Below are 16,038 nucleotides of genomic sequence, written 5' to 3'. Positions count from 1 at the left end.
AAGAAGAAAGCGTTAGAAAAGCGAATATACGAGAGAAAAAGCTTCAGAAATCTTCAAATTGTGACGCGCTTGTTCTTAGTAGTATTACAGTAGTATTAATGCTCGATATGATGATGAAACTGAGACCGTGGGGCTGCTGCCGTTGCGCGTCGTCGAGGTCAACGATTGAGAGCAGCCACCAAGTCGTTCTTCGACGCGTCGTTTACGTCGCTTCTTCTTCTACTTTTACTTCTTCTTCGGCCGCCACGAACAACAACTGGATGAGAGATTCGAGAACGAAGACGATTGAGACGACGATGATGATGCGTAAGTCGAGGACAAGGAATGGAGGAAGAGTTAAAATGTTCTCGACTTCTGGGTCTTCTTTGTCCTCGCTGAGTGCGAGCAGTGCGGATGAGAAGAACGACAAGTATTACAAGCAGATGATTCTGTTACAAAAACAACCACAGCAGTCGAGAAGAAATACCAAGTTGGACGTTCGAGCGTTCGCTTCGGGATCAAAAGGAGGTGACGGCGACAAAAAGAAAAACAAAGCGACGAAGAAAAAGAAGGTCACGAAAGAACAACGAGAAGAAGAAGGAGAAGAAGACGGCGACATCGCCTGGGAAGAAGAAGGCGACGAGGAAGAAGAAGTAGAAGCGGAAGATATCAACGTCGTTTACGCGGACTACGATGAGAAAGACGTGCAAGGAGGAAACATCGATACTGCGAGTACACCTTGGGGTGAGCTCGCATTAGAATGCGTGAAAGTGGTATTAAGTGAGGAGAAGAATATCGAGGAATTTGAAGGCAACCTTCAACTGTTTGCGTTTAAAGCGATACCGAGCACGAAGCGCATCATGATTTCTGTGGATGATTTGGACGACCAATATGGTTCACCGAATTTGGACGATTTGATTGCCGTGTCGAGGAAGCTGAACGAGCTCGCAGAGTCGAAAGGATTTCCAGACGACGTTGCTATTGAAGTTGCGTCTCCGGGAGCGGAGCGAAAGTTGACGATACCGGAAGATCTATTGAGGTTTCGCGAGTTGAAAATGAAAGTGATTTATAACGACGATGAAAACGACAACCCGGAAAACGAGACGATGATATTAAACGTAGAAGATTTTGAAGAGGAAAGTGGGCTAGTTGTGTTTAGATTGGCGGACGTGCAAGAGAATAGACCTCCTAAGAAAGGCATGCCAATGTCAAAAAAGAAGAAGGAGTGGAGGAAAAAGGTCAAGTACGTTGACATTGCTTCTGCGAACTTGTACATAGACACGGCGATTTGATGAGAGATTTGAAGCGTGCGCGTTTACTTTTATATATAGCCTGTAATTGCTGTTGTATTCTTAATTTACATAAGTTATTAGTCATGCTCTATGATCTCTCTCCTTCTTATTCAAACACACATACACACACAGCGGCAACACGTCTAAGCAATAATTAAAAATAGGTACAGTGTGGTACAAACATTTTACTACTATTTCTTCCAATTTTCGGAGCCCGTTCCGCCTAACTGTTTGGAGACAAACTCAAACAAACTCCACGTAATCGCCTGTTGAAATGTCCTTCTGGCGATTCTCGGTACCGCTCCAACGTACAATCCTCTCAACCCTTTTTCTGCTAAAATCGAACTAAAAGTCACCATCGGTTTAATATTCCTATCTAAATTTCTCTGAATTTGTAGTCTCGTTCGCAACACGTCCGGCGGTTGCGTGAGAAACGTGGCGAACCCGCCAGCGAACGCCCCGCACAACAGCGTGTCGTACGACGACACTTCCCTCCCCTGCTTCTCCGCCAACGACGCCGTGAATTCTCTCGCTTTCATAAATACTAACAAGTTCAATCCGGAAAACGGCGCGTCTCTTAAAATTGTCGGGACAATCCCGCTAAACAAACCTTTCGCGCCTTCCTTCTTGGTGATATCCACCAACATTCTACCTACCGACCTTTTATATTCCGGTCCACCGCCGTATTCTAATCTCGTTTTTACCACCGATATCGGGTTTAACAAAGTTGCAATCGACGCTCTCGATACCGCCCCAACCATAAACGTTTGCACGCTATTCTCAAATTCCGATTGTTTCTTCTCGCCGTTCGCGTATTTCTTCTTTTGCCACTGCTTCACCTCTTTTTGCATCTTGTCCAAAACGAAGAAATATAAGCCAGCCCCGGCGGTCGTTCGTATGCACGACGCGGACACTCCGCTCCACAGAGCTAAAACCCCTTGCGTTCTCACCACTCTGGAAGCGGTGGAGAATATGTTATTCGCACCACCTTGTCCTCCTGGTACTTGCATGCGCGTTTTTATAACTTCAAACGGTTGCAACGTGGCCGAGGCGACGAGACCGGCCGAGGCGCCTCCAACGAAAGAAGATGGGTTCCAACCACCACCACTGCTACTTTTATTGTTTGTCTCCGATGGGGAGTCCTTTTTTGTACTCTTACTCTTATTAGTAGTAGTAGTACTGGCCCCCCCGTCGTTCATTCTCTTCACCATTGTTAGTTATTCTGATGATGATCCAAACATCATCTGAAGATGATGGATGAATGCTGTTTTTCAACTCAATCGTCCCAAAATTTTCAAAACTCCACAAAACAGGTGCTTGGTGTCAATTTTTAGCAACAACAACAACAACAACAACAACAAGTATGCCACCGATCGCTTGGAAAGAAGCGCAACAGCTGTGGAACAACAACGAGAATAATAAAGAGAACGGAAGAGGAGAATTCTTAATCGCGATGCACAAGTACGATCGAGCGATTAAAACGTTAGACGCGAAGCAAATGCAGTTACATAAAGAAGGGAAAAACAAGACGAAAATCAAACTGGAGGAAAAGCATAGATTGATTTACGACACGATCGCAAAGGAGTGCAGGAAAAGAGGACACATGAACCTCTCGGACGTGAAGGCTGTGTACGCTTTTAAAATGACGAGAGGGAAATATCGACCGATGTTGATGAAATACCCGGAAGAATGGAACGCGAAAGCGATTGAACGGCAGACTAAAAAAGCGTTCGAGATGTGTGCTCAAATGAACGATAGTTCAGATTTTCGAAACGGGAAGAAAATATTGAACGTGCTTTCGTGCTTTTTGAAACAGCCCGGGATGAAAGGGATTGGCACAGCGACGGCTAGTTTGATTTTGTCCGTATACGACGTCAGGTTTCCTTTTTTATCGGACGAGGCCTTAGCTGTGGTGATTCCATCTTACGGAAAAGATCCGTACACACCGCTCAACTACGCAAACTTTGTCTCGCAAATCCAAAAGAAACGCGCGAAATTATTAGGGGAGAAGAACATTCACGATAAAGACGCGATATCGCACAGCGATATCGAAAAAGCGTTGTGGACGGTAGCGAGCGTCAATCTGGAAAAATAGTAGAACAGCATCTAGAAATAGAACGGCGCCGAGCGGCATTTGCTTTCATAAAATACATAGTAGTCACATTTTGAAAAACGTACGTCCTGCTTTCATTTTTACTAATCACGACTTTCCGAAGACCGTTTCTTTTCTTCGTGAATCTCAAGAGCGTTCATCAGCGTATCGACTAATAACTTTTGCGAAAGTGGTTTCATCACATACTTGTCCATGCCAGCTTCTTTACAGATATCCTGAGTCATAGAGATGATACCCGAAGACACAGCGACGATTGGAATGTTTGCAAAGTACCCGTCGGCGTTTTCAAGTTTTCGAATCTCTCTCGTAGCTTCTAAACCATCCATGACGGGCATTTGACAATCCATCAATATCAAGTCGAACAATTCTTCCTTCTTCTCTAGCTTTTTACAGACATCGACCGCTTCTCGACCGTTTGATGCTATCGTCAATTCAACTTTACCAATCTTGCGCATGAGCGCTTTGACAATCATCTGTGTCGGCAAAGAATCCTCGGCGTATAATATCCGCAAAGTCTTCTCGATATTCAACACCGGTTTAGAGTGCTTGGCATCATCGAGCTTGGATTCGGCGATTTGTTGAATGACTTCTTCGGTTTGTCGATTTCTATATTCCGCGACTTCAACGACAGAAGCTCTGGAAGATTCATCAAATTCGAGCGCTTCGAGCATATCGGTCACCGTAACAGCTAGGCATTCCACTTCACCTTTAGCTCGAACGGTTGCGTTTCTATATCCGACGCCTGGAGTTTTCTTATCTTTCCGCTTTTCAATCGCCGTTAGGAAGGCTAATTCACCGACGATTTCGCCAGCGTATCTAATACACAGAACGTCCTCGTTGTCGTTATTTTTGCTACTGCTATCATCTACCACCGCCGCCGCTTCTAACAACGCATCCATCAGCACCTCGCACTCGCCTTTATTTATGAAATACATTCTATCTCCTACTTCCCCTTTACGCATCAAAACTTCCCCATCCTTGAACCTTTCTATTCTAAACGCTGGTTGTAAAATAGCTGCCAAAGGATTCGTACGCACGGCGTTGTCGATATCTTCTTCGGTAACTTCCAACTTCATCGAAGGTGATTTCGTTCTCGGTCGTCCCAAAGGCTTTTTCCCTTCCTCGGTCACCCACGGATGTTCCATCATCCCAGCAATCGATATGCGTTCTTTCGGATCGACGACTAACATTTTTCGCAACATATCTTTCAACAAATTTGATAATTTCGGGGGCGGCGGTGAAGGTACGGTTGTTGCGTTGACAATGGCATCTGCGTCTTCGTCTGGGAATTTCAACTCTGTGCTCTTCGCCATCGCAACAATTTGGAAAACCGTCTTTCCTGTAAACGGCAACCGCGCGGTTGCCATGTTATACAAACAGACGCCCAACGACCAAACATCGCTCGGCATCGGATCGTACCCGGTTTCGTCCAACATCTCTGGAGCTAAAAACGCGGGTGTTCCGGCTAAACGAGTCGATCTGGTCACCCCGGTCAACTCGGAATCTACGCTCACACCGAAATCGCACAGTTTCACGCCATCTGCCATTTTCAACATGTTCTCTGGTTTCAAATCCATGTGCGCAATTTCTAACGAGTGCAAGTAATCTAATCCTAAAACGATATCTCTCGCGTATCCGTGTAAAACTTTCTCTGATAGCGGCACTCTGTTGAATCGTGTAAAAATAGGCCCTCCGGGCGCGTACTCGAGGACCAAAATCAATTCGTTACTCACCGTATCGTCGATGACTTCGTGCAATTTTAACACGTGCGGATGCGAAAGCTTCTTCAAAATAGCAATTTCTTTCCTCACCGCCGCCTCTGCTACTCTCACCCGTTCGTTTCGTATCTTCAGCGCGTATAAATTATTATCCATCTTGTTCAACCCGAGTTTCACTTTCGCGTGCGCGCCTCGTCCCAAATCTTTAATCATAATGTATTGATTCAACTGCTCGTGCTCTTTATCGTCCATGATAATCGAGAGTTTCTGGACTGATGGTGTGAGTTTTAACGAACCTAATCGTCGATTTGCCACCTGTGGAGGTGTTTTCATTTGCGCGTTGTAATTCGTGGAAGAGGTGGAGGAAGTGGACGACCCTGTATTGGAGGAAAGCGAGTTCCGATCGTTTTCCTCCTCGTTGTTGTTGGCGCTCCCACTCGTCTTCTTCTTCTTATCCCTCTCGGAATCCTTATTCCTCTTATTATTCTTATTCTTATTCGTCTCATCTTTTCTCGAGTTGTCTTCGTACGTTTCCGTTTTATCCGTGTTCATCTTCTCGTCGTTTTCTTCGTTCTCGACGTTCTCCAGCGTCACCTGATTGGTTTTTTCCGATATCTCATCACCATCGTCGTCAAACAAAACTTTCTCTTCTTCTGTTTCTGTTGCTTTCGGGGCAAAGCAATAGAAACAGGAGGAGAAGAAGGACATCTTCTTCTCTCCGTTCTTCGTTTATTCTCCTCTTCGCGCGATGGACTGTGAGCGCTTTTAAAGAGTGAAGACAAAGAAGAAGGAACGGGGGGGAAATTTTCTAATAATCCGAAACTCTCACTCCCCTCTCTTCAGAAGAAAGTCGTCAAAGACACATGCGGCATAAAAAAAAGGGGCGAAGAGGGGGACAACTTTTTAACAACCACACAAGAGAACATAAAACAACTCATAAACAACAACTGAGAGAAGAGAGAAGAGAGAGAGAGAAGAGAGAAACCCTAATAAGAGAAGAGAGAAGCGCCATTTATTATTACGAACGAGAAGACAACTAGTATTATGGACGTTGAAGGAGAGTGCAAACAACTGATACTCGCCATCGAAAGGATATCCACCGCCGAGAACAAGAAATCGTGCACTTTTGGTGCTTTATTTCGAGACGATGCGGTACAGAACGAGTTCGAAGCATTAAACGGAACTCTACGAGCGGCAAAGAAGAGAAAAATGATCAGCTTTGAAGGAGAGATGTTGTTGCAAGGAGCGCACGATGACGTGGTGATAACTGTGCTTTAGATTTAGAGCGACGTATGTATGTAGTAAGTAGCTAAAAATATATAGTCAACGACATCAAGCCGACGATGATGAAGTGAATAAGCCGTCCTCGCGGAACCACTTCAAAAGGAGCTGGTTAACTTCCTCTGGAGCGTCGTCTTGGACGCAGTGTCCTTGCCCTTCGAGTTCAATGAACGACGTCTTTCTTTGACTGGTTCGCGTTCGCGGCAAGTTTTGAAAGTATTGCCCGAGAGGGAAATCCAAGGGCGTGATTCGATCCTCACTGCCCCAGATGATAAATATCGGGCACGTCACCGCATCCATCAACTCTTCCGGTCTTGGTCCAGGATTTCCAGTGAGAATATTTACAAAGACGGGCAATGCGCCTTCATTCTCTGCGGCTTTGCATATGGATTTTACCAACGCATCGTCCACGCGAGCAGGATTTTTATAAACTCCCGCGAGCGCATTTCGGACGCTTTCTTCAGAGCGCACGTTGTCAAAAATCTTCGTCGCGACGGGTTCTATTTTCAAAATCGTGTCGATTATCGCCAGAACTACTTTAAAAATTGGTCCAACGAGTTTGTATTGCCACGCAAACCCGTCAAAATCGCCCGGCATTTGCTTCACTTTGTTGTTCATCCCGCCCGCGCAATTGATTAGGCAAATACCTTTAACCAACTCGGGCGTTTCGCTGGCCACGTGCACCGCAGCTAAGGAACCGATTGAATTACCCACTAATGCTACTGGTTCTTTGACAACCTCAGATATAAAGTTTGCAACTTGGTCTCTCCAAAATTCCATGGAAAAATCCACTCCGCTCGGTTTCGAGCTTGAACCGAAACCAACCAAGTCGATGGAAAACACTCGATGGTTCGGCAACTCGATGTCTCTGTATTGAAACCCGGAGACGCCAAAACCGTGAATTAATAAAACACACGGCCCATCTTTCGATCCTGATTCTCTGTACGCCACTTCGTGTCCTTGCCAAGTGTGGTATTTAATCTCGCTTTCTTTCACTTTTGTTGTTGTTGAAGAGGATGACGAGACGAAGAAGATATTTTTATTCATCATCATTCGTTTTCTGTTCTTGATGTTATTTCTTCTTCTCGAGGCAAAGGAGGTGGGAAGAGATGTGGATGATGATAAAGAAGAAGAAGAAGGAGAAGAAGAAGAAGTCGTGGGATTGAACTGTCCTCTCATCAAAGTGCCTGTCGTCGTCCTCATGATTTATAAATAATAAATTAAGATGAGATGAGTGTAGGAGTAGGAGTAGGTGATGAAATGACGTTTTGAAACCTAAAAATCGAGAGGAAAAAATCGACGCTTCACAAAATCTCGTTTTCGTCATGTGTAGTGATTGATGAGTGGTGATGGAAGTCACGCGACGACGGGATCGGCGTACGTGAAACAGTTCTTCGACCCGGCGCACGGAGACTCCGGTCCGAGAGAGAAAATTGACGTGCTCGTGTCCAAAATTCAACGACTGAGTACTCAGTCGTCCTCAAGCGGCGTGAAAGAGAGAAACACTGATGAGCAGCAAAAGAAGATACATTATTGGAGGGCGAAAATGTTCTTGAAAGTTGCGAAATTGTACACAGAAAAAGCGTGGGTGCAACAAAAGAAACCTCGGAAGTTTTTTCTCCTCTTTCGCGGGTTCGATGTGACGAGTTCGAAAGAGACTCTGGTGGAATATAAGAAGAACTACTTACAGTTGAGCTTGTCCTCCATCGAACGAGCGCTGGATTTGCAACAACACGCCACGAACGAGTATTACTACTACGAGTGCGTAAAGTTGAAAGCCCATATTTTGTGCACCTTGAGCGCCTGCGACGAGTATTCGGAAAGGAGAAGGTGCGAACAAGCGTTGGAGTGCTTGTTATTACTCAACGAACTCGAAGAAAAAGAAAAAGAAAAGGGAGAAGAAACAGATACGAAGAAGATGATCATGCACATCGCGCACGCCGTCGCTGAGAAGAAGGGAAGCTGGGAAAATCTCGTGCGTCTGGAAAAACGTTTTGAAGAAGATTACGAAAGCGAGAGAAAAGAAGCCGCCGCGAAAGAGGAAGTGGAAGAGGAAGAAAACAGCGTAGCAAAAGCCTACGAGTACAGGGACGACTATTCTAACTATTTCAACGAGTTAGAGTACGACAGAGACGATGACAGAGAGGCTTTAGAGAGAATCATAGATAGTATAGTTATTAGGTGAGAAGGTGAATATTTTTATTTTATTTTTTGACGCGTCATAAAATCATGTCCTCCCTCCACCCAAACAACAACAAGCGCAAACAGAAATCTCTGACGTCGTTTTTCACCTCCTCGGCGAAGAAGAAAGAGAAGAAAGATGACGAAGAGAAAGAAAACCTAACAACAGAAGAACCAAAGAAAATGGAAGGGGAATCAACTGTGAAGGAAAATGCTGCTGCTGCTGTCGTCGTTCAAGGAGGAGAGTTGGAAAGTTTGTTCACGGAGAAGACGTGGTTGGATGTTTTCGCGGAGAACGAATTTCAAAAATCATACTTCAAACAACTCAGCGCTTTCCTCTCGAACGAGTTTAAAACGCAGAAAGTGTTTCCTCCGAAAGAACACATCTTTCGATGCTTCAACACGCTTCCGATTGATAAAGTGAAAGTGGTAATTATAGGTCAAGATCCGTATCATAACTATAATCAAGCGATGGGTCTCTGCTTTAGCGTCAACAAAGGCATTCAAACGCCCGGTTCTCTGCTGAACATGTACAAAGAACTGAAATCGGATTTGAACTGCAGGATTCCCACGCACGGGGACTTATCGAAGTGGCAATCGCAAGGAATACTGATGCTCAACACGAGTTTAACCGTTCGTGCGCACAACGCGAACTCACACTCCAAAAAAGGTTGGGAGCAGTTTACGGACAAAGCCATCGAAGAGTTGGCGAAAGCGAGGAAGAATATTGTGTTTTTGTTATGGGGGAAGAACGCGCAAGATAAGGAAAAACTGATTAAAAGGAGCGGGAGAGAACACTTGGTGTTGAAATCGGCGCATCCCTCCGGATTATCCGCGCACAGAGGGTTTTTTGGGAACAAACACTTTTCGCAAACCAACGCGTATTTGAAGAAAAATATGATTGAACCTATAGACTGGCAAATAGAATCCGCGACGTATCGATAATGTTGTTGTAATAGATAGAAACACGTACTTTTTTGTACTTATGATAAAAAATATTGTAATTTACTTTCGAATCCCACCTTCCTTGTCGTAATTCTCCAAGAACCACTTCACCGTCGTATCGATGGCTTCGTTAAACGGCGTAAACTTAAAATCCGGATTCAACTTCATCAACTTCGCGTTATTCGCCGTCTTTTTATATTGCCCGTCCGCTTTCGTCGTATCGAATTTAACCTTCTCGTCTGGAATACCCAACGCCCGAGACACTCCGTATGCGACGTCTTTAATCGTCATCTCGTCCGCTTCCCCGACGGATAAAATAATCGGATCCGCCTCGTCATAACTTCGCAACGTCCAAATCATCAACTTTGCTAAATCGATGGAAAAAATAAACTGTCTCAACGGTGTCCCGGATCCCCAAATCACAAAGTCCTCTCCTTTTTCCTTGCATAAATACCCTCGATGAATCAACCCCGGGATGACGTGCGAGTTTTCCAGGTGAAAGTTATCATACTTCCCGAAAATGTTCGTCGGAATAACCGCGGTGAAGTTGCACCCGAACTGCGCTTTGTACATTCTGTTTTGCACGTCCACCATTCTCTTGGCGTAAGCGTACCCTTCGTTGGAAAAGTGCGGCGGTCCGTTGTGAATCATCGTTTCATCGATTGGAAAGGTTGTTTTATCCGGAAAAATACACGTGGACAAGCACGAGACTAACTTTTCCACTCCCCTCTTTTGACACTCTTGAAAGATGTTATCGTTCATCATGATGTTCTCTCTCCAAAACTCAACTTTATACTTCATGTTGGCGAATAATCCACCAACTTTCGCGGCTAAATGAATCACGTGCGTTGGTTTAAATTTATCGAACATGTCGGAAACTTCTTTCGGGTCGCACAAGTTCGCATCTTTCGAACTCATATAAAACCATTCCTCGTTCGATGGTTTTTCTGACTCGATGACTTCTCGAATCGCAGAACCGACTAAACCAGTCCCGCCGGTGACTAACACTCTCTTCTTCATATCGCCGCTCATTTTATTTATTTATTTATTATATATGTATGTATGTATATATGGTGGTGCGTGTGAGTGAGTGAGCGCGCGCGTGTGTGTTCGTCGTGTGCTTTGGTCTCTTCGCTGATGCTACTATAAAATGGAGATTGGAGATTGATTTGTCCGAGACCGAGAAAACAGGAGACGAGAGGAAGAGGGTGTTGAGGTCGTCTGTCGTCTTTTTTTCGTCGTCGTCATTCCTCTCGTACAAACCCGTACAAAAAGACTCTCACACCTCATCTCCTAATAATAACAACAACAAAATCTATAATAATAATGTCAGCAGCTTTAATGAGAAGATTCATCATCGCGAGTGCTCGCAGCAGCAATATCAGCAGCACTTCTTCATCATCATCGACAACGTGTTCCTCGTTCGCGTGCTCCACCTCCACGACGACGAGGGGAAGAAACAGCTCTAAAATGCTTCGTTTTTCCACTTTTGCGCAACACAACTTCAACGACGACGCGCATCATCATCATCATCATCGTCATCATCATCGTCAACAGCAACGCGTGACGACAATGATAAAGAAGAGTGGTGGTAATTCCTATTATCGCGCGTCACCGATTTTGAAAATGTCCGCGTCGGATAATAACATCACCTCCGATTTAATCGAATCCATGAGAGTGAACATTCGAGAACAGTTGGAAGCGGAAAGCGTGGAAGTGATGGACTTATCTGGGAACGGGAGACACGTGGCTATAAAAGTGGTGTCAGAAAAATTTGAAGGCAAATCCGCTGTAAATCGACAACGGATGGTGTATAAAGCGATATGGATGGAATTGCAAGACCAAGTGCACGCGGTGAACGAAATGGTCACGAACACTCCGGAGGAAGAGAAGAAGGAGAATCCTTAATCTTATGCGTGATAATATGTACGTGAGCGTGTGTATTTATCTACCTAGGTAATATATCTATCTATTATGTTATTCGTGTGCTATCATTTTAATCTTAACCTAAGGCCCACCCGCTACTTCTATCGACATTTTTTTGTTGACTTGCGCCACCTCCCATCATCACGCCTCGTTTCTTCTCTTTCTTCTTCTTACCCCAGGTCTTGACGCCGTCTCTCTTCATATCTTTAACGCGTTTCAGTATGTCCTTCGCGGAGTTGAAAGTCCCTCCTGTGGGCATTTCGCACGTGAAACACGTCTTCTCTTTCTTTGCGCTATCGTTTCTCAAAGCACACGCTTCGCAAAAGTAGTGCTTACACTTCGTCACGACTGGGTTCCGCACGTCCATCCAAGATTCAGAGCACATTTGACATTCTCCCGGAATGTCACCGTCGAAGGTTTCGTCGTCCTCTTCGTCATCGTCTGGGTTCAAATCTACTTCTTCACCGTCACTATTCAACGCTTTCTCCATCTTTTCTAACGCCGCTTGCTTCTCTTTTTGTTCTTGGAGTTTCCGTTCCCAATCTTTGTCCAACTGCCAGCCTTGCTTGTAATCGCCTCGATCGTGGACAAATTTGCAAGCGTCGCCGTAGCCACAATATCCCGTGTCCTTGTAATCTTTACAAATATCTGGTTTGTAATCCATGACGTAAGTCGTTCGAACGTTCGCGGAGGCTCGAGCGGGACCGTGCGCTCCACCGCCTTTTTCGTTTGCTATGGTTTGTTCCTTACGAAAACCGGCGCGATAGTCCGTGTACGCGTTTGTTCCTCGATACACCTTATCGTCCTCGACAACGGCTCCACACATCACGTCCTTGTTATTTTCATTATTCTGCTTTAATCGCTCCGCGGCTAACTTTAACTTTTGCTCTCTCAAAGCTCGACCGTCTCGGTCCCTCGCCGTGTCTATTTCAATCTCGCGAGTGGCTCCGCCGTCGTCTCTAATTTGCACGGACCGATCCCCTTCGTACGCAAATACGCGCTTCTCGTGTATTTTCGAAGAAGAAGCTTTGGAAGAACCGCCAAGTAGAGATTGGTATTGTTTGCCGTTGTTGTTTCTTTCTTCTTCTCTTCTTTCTCGTTCTCTGTTGTCGTCGTCTGCGTTAACGTTGGAAGAATTCACCTTCTTTGCCAATTCGTCGTTTTCATCGTCGCCTTTCGTTCCTTTGCGCTTTCGTACGTTTGCCCTACTCTTCTTCTTGAACGTGACCGCAACTACTTCCTCTTTCTCTTCCTCGTCTTCTTCCGCGGGTTTGCCCGGTTCTGCCATCTTCTTTCTCTTCTTCTTTTGCCAGGAAGAGGCAGCTGGAAAAGTTTTGAAGAAAGAAGGAGAGAATCTTTCTTGTTGCAAGAATCTTTTTAAAAAAATTAATTTAACTTTCGCATATGTATTTAGTTGTATCTCATCCTTAAGCTTTTTTAATATGACAGAAATTAAATAACAAGTCTAATTGAGTCGTAAATATTATGAAAATATCGAAAATATTGGGAATAAATTGAATCAATAATTTATATTCTTAAATATATTTTTTCCATTCTAATTCAATAATTCCCGAGATATTTTATTATATATTGGACGATAAATATATTTCTATATTTATTACGTCATTAAGGTCCGAATTTATCCTTGTAAACTTGGGAAATGGTTTCTGAGTATGCAGAAAAAAAATTTAAAAAAGAATTAAATTTGAGGAAAAGAGAAAGCGAATACTTTTTGGGAAGATTTTTTCACGCATAAAAATTAAATAATATATACGAGTGATTTGAATAGATTAAGTTCGTAAGAATCCGTCGGGATAAGGATATAAATGTTTTTCATTTCAGATTTAATTTTTTAGTGAAAAAAAAAGAAGAAACGAAGAACTGGTCTGGTGCGCGAGAAACTTCGAAACGCGAGAAACTTCAGAAAAAACCACTTGCAAGTGGACTTCTTTCCCTCTTCCCACTTCTCCCTATTTACTCGGAATGGAAGGAGATCATTCTCATTAAGCCATAAATAAGATCAGTAATAGTAATCAAACCATGGACGCCAAGTTACAATCGATAGCTTCGCTACAAAACGACTCCGAGAAAGTTGTTCGATATACGGAATTGTTGCGAGAAATTTCGATCGACGCCTCGGACGAAAAGAGTCTTGTCGAACAGTTTGTCGCGCACCTCCTCTCCGTCCCTTCTTTGCAAGTGAGCAAGCAAGTGTTTCAGCACTTCTCGTCTTCTTTGGAGAGTTCCATGTGCAAATTAGACGATTCATACAAGTTCACTCTTTTTGTAAAGTTCGCCAAGTACTTGTTGGAACAATCTTCTTCTTCTTCAACTGTCGTCAGTGACGAAGGGGTAGACGAGTCGTCCGTGGCGAATTCGGAAATGTACTTGAATCGAGCCAAGTTTCTTTTGAGTAAATGTAAAGACGAAGAGAGTATGAGAGACTTTAAACTGTGCGATGCAATCATTTCGGATCTGAAAGGACGTTTTGTCGAAGCTGGATTGGGGTACTTAGCTTTGAAGGATTTCCGAAACGCTGCGATATGCGCGACGTTGAGCAAAGACAGTTACCAAAAGACTCGACTGATTGCGAAACTTTTAGCGCCTCCTTCTGTGGCGGCGGTGATGAAAGCAAAAGGAGAAGAAGACACAACGATGGCAACAGACGACGGAGATAACGACGAAGAAGGTTTGTTGAACATATTAAAATCCATTCAGCTCGGACGGATTGTAGATGCAGACGCCATCAAGAGCAAATTGACGAAACCACACCACCTGAACGCCTTCGTCGCCGTCAACTTGGAGCATAACTTACTCTGTGTGAGTAAGTTGTACAAATCGATAACGTTAGTCGAGTTGTCCAACATTTTAAAAGTGAACGAACGCGAGGCGGAAAGAAAAGGAATCGAGATGATCAGTCAAGGGAAATTCAAAGGCGTTTTTGACCAAGAAGTTGGATTGTTGGAGTTTTTGAAGAACGAAGAGGAGGAGGAGGTCCACGCTTTGCGAACGCTGACCGACAAAATCGCGCAGGTGTGCGACTTGATTACGAAAAGTAAAAGCAAGGACGGCGTGCGAGCTTGAGGAGGTGAAATTGTAGAAGCAGCAGCAGCAACAGCATAGGTTATTCTTAGAAATGTAGTTAATATAGAAAAAGAGAGACAAAATCAATTTAAAATACAACTGTACACTGTTACACTATTCACTAATCCGCTATTCCTACAAGTTCCTCTCTTTCTCACACGAAATATCGCTCCTCCTCCTCGTCTTCTTTCTTCAGCCTCTTTTGCGATTTGCGTCCGTTGCGGTAGCCGACCCACCACAAATCGTGCAACTCCTTTTCGTTTTCGCACGAATAGCCTTGCTCGAACGCGTTGAGAATGTACCCGCGTTCACCAAAGTTTGGTTCGTTCTCTAACCCAAACTCATCGTCCGCGGTTGCGCCGGCTAACTCCCGCGTGCACCTGTCCTCTTCAACTATGGTAGTTCCATTATCGTCCATGGACGTTATTCCACTAATTCCACACACGTACGTGTCATCGATTAGGATGCGAGCGTCGCATCGAGGGCCGCATCGATGCTCTCTGCCAGTCTTCTCGCACAAGAATATTCCACCTATTCGATGATAGGAACACCCCCAGCTTTTCCCGCACTTGTGCTTCATGCGTTCTTCTTCTTCCACTTTTGATGGTACTGAGAAACCTTTTCTTTCCTTCCAAAACCGAATTGCGCCTTCCACGTTCTTCGCGGTAGATACCGACGCCGCGATTAAAACGTCGTTTGCTGGATCTGGCACCTCGCTTCGCTTTGAGGCTTGCACGTCCGCGTATATCTGCTTTTGAGATTCCGGCACGTTAAGTAACGCGTTGTGTAAATCCTTCTCGTCTCTCTCAAAGTATCTATTCCGAAATGTTTTGCTTCCTCGTTTTCGTTTTCGATTTGATTCGTGTTGCTCTTGTTCTTGTTGTTCTTCTTCTTTTCGTTTATTCTCTTCTTCGTCTTCATCATCATCGCTGCCAGTTGTTGTTGATGAGGTTGATTTTTCACTTCGCCACCGGTCGAAATACAATCGCTTCCAGATTGAATCTCTCCTCGCAACTTGCCTGAATATCTTACACGTTTGGCCAGAATTCGCCACGTCTTCCGCGCTGAGGTGTTTGAATACGTGCTCGATGATTTCTGAAGGAATAAACTTCCCTAAAAATGAGTTCAATACCAACACCTTCTTCTTCTTCTCCTTCTTTTGTTTTTGTTTTTGTTGTTGAGAGAACTTCACCATCATCTGGAGAGTCAGCTCGTTGGCGAAGAGCTCGTCTTCCTCGTCGTCTTTATCGTCGTCGTCGTTCTCATCTTTTTCTTTTTCTTTTTCTCCTTCTCGCTTCATGATGGGTGTCAATCGCGAGCGCGGAGAGAGTCTCGTCAGAAATGTTTTGCTCTTCTGTGTTCTACCCCGAGATGATGTTTTTTGAGGACAGTTGGGGAGAAAATAGGGGAGTTTTGGAAAAAGCGGAAAAATACTTCTTAAAACTTTGAAGTATTCGTTTTAGCTGAGAGAGAGAGAGAGAGAGAGAGAGAGATGAATGCGCGACAGAGAGAGAGAGAG

The 16,038-nt window shown here is 44.4% G+C and overlaps 13 protein-coding genes across 13 annotated transcripts; 7 read left to right on the top strand and 6 right to left on the bottom strand.

Annotated features, from left to right (window-relative positions):
- Positions 1 to 107: 107 nt before the first annotated feature.
- On the top strand, positions 108 to 1,271 carry Bathy07g03230 (predicted protein; the record flags this gene model as incomplete). Its single annotated transcript, XM_007511859.1, has 1 exon — positions 108 to 1,271. One exon carries the CDS (start codon positions 108 to 110, stop codon positions 1,269 to 1,271), a length of 1,164 nt encoding a protein of 387 aa, XP_007511921.1.
- Positions 1,272 to 1,462: 191 nt separating this feature from the next.
- Positions 1,463 to 2,482, bottom strand: Bathy07g03220 (mitochondrial carrier family; the record flags this gene model as incomplete). Its single annotated transcript, XM_007511978.1, has 1 exon — positions 1,463 to 2,482. The coding sequence occupies one exon, from the start codon at positions 2,480 to 2,482 to the stop codon at positions 1,463 to 1,465; it is 1,020 nt and encodes a 339-aa protein (XP_007512040.1).
- A 242-nt stretch (positions 2,483 to 2,724) lies between these two features.
- Bathy07g03210 (predicted protein) lies at positions 2,725 to 3,366 on the top strand (the record flags this gene model as incomplete). Its single annotated transcript, XM_007511796.1, has 1 exon — positions 2,725 to 3,366. One exon carries the CDS (start codon positions 2,725 to 2,727, stop codon positions 3,364 to 3,366), a length of 642 nt encoding a protein of 213 aa, XP_007511858.1.
- A 101-nt stretch (positions 3,367 to 3,467) lies between these two features.
- Positions 3,468 to 5,810, bottom strand: Bathy07g03200 (predicted protein; the record flags this gene model as incomplete). The annotated part of the gene is made up of 1 exon (XM_007512015.1): positions 3,468 to 5,810. One exon carries the CDS (start codon positions 5,808 to 5,810, stop codon positions 3,468 to 3,470), a length of 2,343 nt encoding a protein of 780 aa, XP_007512077.1.
- Positions 5,811 to 6,146: 336 nt separating this feature from the next.
- Bathy07g03190 (predicted protein) lies at positions 6,147 to 6,380 on the top strand (the record flags this gene model as incomplete). The annotated part of the gene is made up of 1 exon (XM_007511973.1): positions 6,147 to 6,380. The coding sequence occupies one exon, from the start codon at positions 6,147 to 6,149 to the stop codon at positions 6,378 to 6,380; it is 234 nt and encodes a 77-aa protein (XP_007512035.1).
- A 54-nt stretch (positions 6,381 to 6,434) lies between these two features.
- On the bottom strand, positions 6,435 to 7,586 carry Bathy07g03180 (predicted protein; the record flags this gene model as incomplete). The annotated part of the gene is made up of 1 exon (XM_007511932.1): positions 6,435 to 7,586. One exon carries the CDS (start codon positions 7,584 to 7,586, stop codon positions 6,435 to 6,437), a length of 1,152 nt encoding a protein of 383 aa, XP_007511994.1.
- A 136-nt stretch (positions 7,587 to 7,722) lies between these two features.
- Positions 7,723 to 8,568, top strand: Bathy07g03170 (predicted protein; the record flags this gene model as incomplete). The annotated part of the gene is made up of 1 exon (XM_007511848.1): positions 7,723 to 8,568. The coding sequence occupies one exon, from the start codon at positions 7,723 to 7,725 to the stop codon at positions 8,566 to 8,568; it is 846 nt and encodes a 281-aa protein (XP_007511910.1).
- A 179-nt stretch (positions 8,569 to 8,747) lies between these two features.
- On the top strand, positions 8,748 to 9,509 carry Bathy07g03160 (uracil-DNA glycosylase; the record flags this gene model as incomplete). Its single annotated transcript, XM_007511794.1, has 1 exon — positions 8,748 to 9,509. One exon carries the CDS (start codon positions 8,748 to 8,750, stop codon positions 9,507 to 9,509), a length of 762 nt encoding a protein of 253 aa, XP_007511856.1.
- Positions 9,510 to 9,569: 60 nt separating this feature from the next.
- Positions 9,570 to 10,541, bottom strand: Bathy07g03150 (GDP-L-fucose synthetase; the record flags this gene model as incomplete). The annotated part of the gene is made up of 1 exon (XM_007512044.1): positions 9,570 to 10,541. The coding sequence occupies one exon, from the start codon at positions 10,539 to 10,541 to the stop codon at positions 9,570 to 9,572; it is 972 nt and encodes a 323-aa protein (XP_007512106.1).
- Positions 10,542 to 11,135: 594 nt separating this feature from the next.
- Bathy07g03140 (predicted protein) lies at positions 11,136 to 11,417 on the top strand (the record flags this gene model as incomplete). The annotated part of the gene is made up of 1 exon (XM_007511845.1): positions 11,136 to 11,417. One exon carries the CDS (start codon positions 11,136 to 11,138, stop codon positions 11,415 to 11,417), a length of 282 nt encoding a protein of 93 aa, XP_007511907.1.
- A 94-nt stretch (positions 11,418 to 11,511) lies between these two features.
- On the bottom strand, positions 11,512 to 12,723 carry Bathy07g03130 (predicted protein; the record flags this gene model as incomplete). Its single annotated transcript, XM_007511872.1, has 1 exon — positions 11,512 to 12,723. One exon carries the CDS (start codon positions 12,721 to 12,723, stop codon positions 11,512 to 11,514), a length of 1,212 nt encoding a protein of 403 aa, XP_007511934.1.
- Positions 12,724 to 13,475: 752 nt separating this feature from the next.
- Bathy07g03120 lies at positions 13,476 to 14,519 on the top strand (the record flags this gene model as incomplete). Its single annotated transcript, XM_007511806.1, has 1 exon — positions 13,476 to 14,519. One exon carries the CDS (start codon positions 13,476 to 13,478, stop codon positions 14,517 to 14,519), a length of 1,044 nt encoding a protein of 347 aa, XP_007511868.1.
- Positions 14,520 to 14,673: 154 nt separating this feature from the next.
- Bathy07g03110 (F-box family protein) lies at positions 14,674 to 15,819 on the bottom strand (the record flags this gene model as incomplete). The annotated part of the gene is made up of 1 exon (XM_007512083.1): positions 14,674 to 15,819. The coding sequence occupies one exon, from the start codon at positions 15,817 to 15,819 to the stop codon at positions 14,674 to 14,676; it is 1,146 nt and encodes a 381-aa protein (XP_007512145.1).
- Positions 15,820 to 16,038: the final 219 nt, after the last annotated feature.

This window comes from Bathycoccus prasinos, assembly GCF_002220235.1.
Source record: "Bathycoccus prasinos genomic : Chromosome_7".
NCBI lineage: Eukaryota > Viridiplantae > Chlorophyta > Mamiellophyceae > Mamiellales > Bathycoccaceae > Bathycoccus > Bathycoccus prasinos.
The sequence above is the reverse complement of the archived record's forward strand: the minus strand, read 5'-3'. Positions and strand labels throughout refer to the sequence as shown.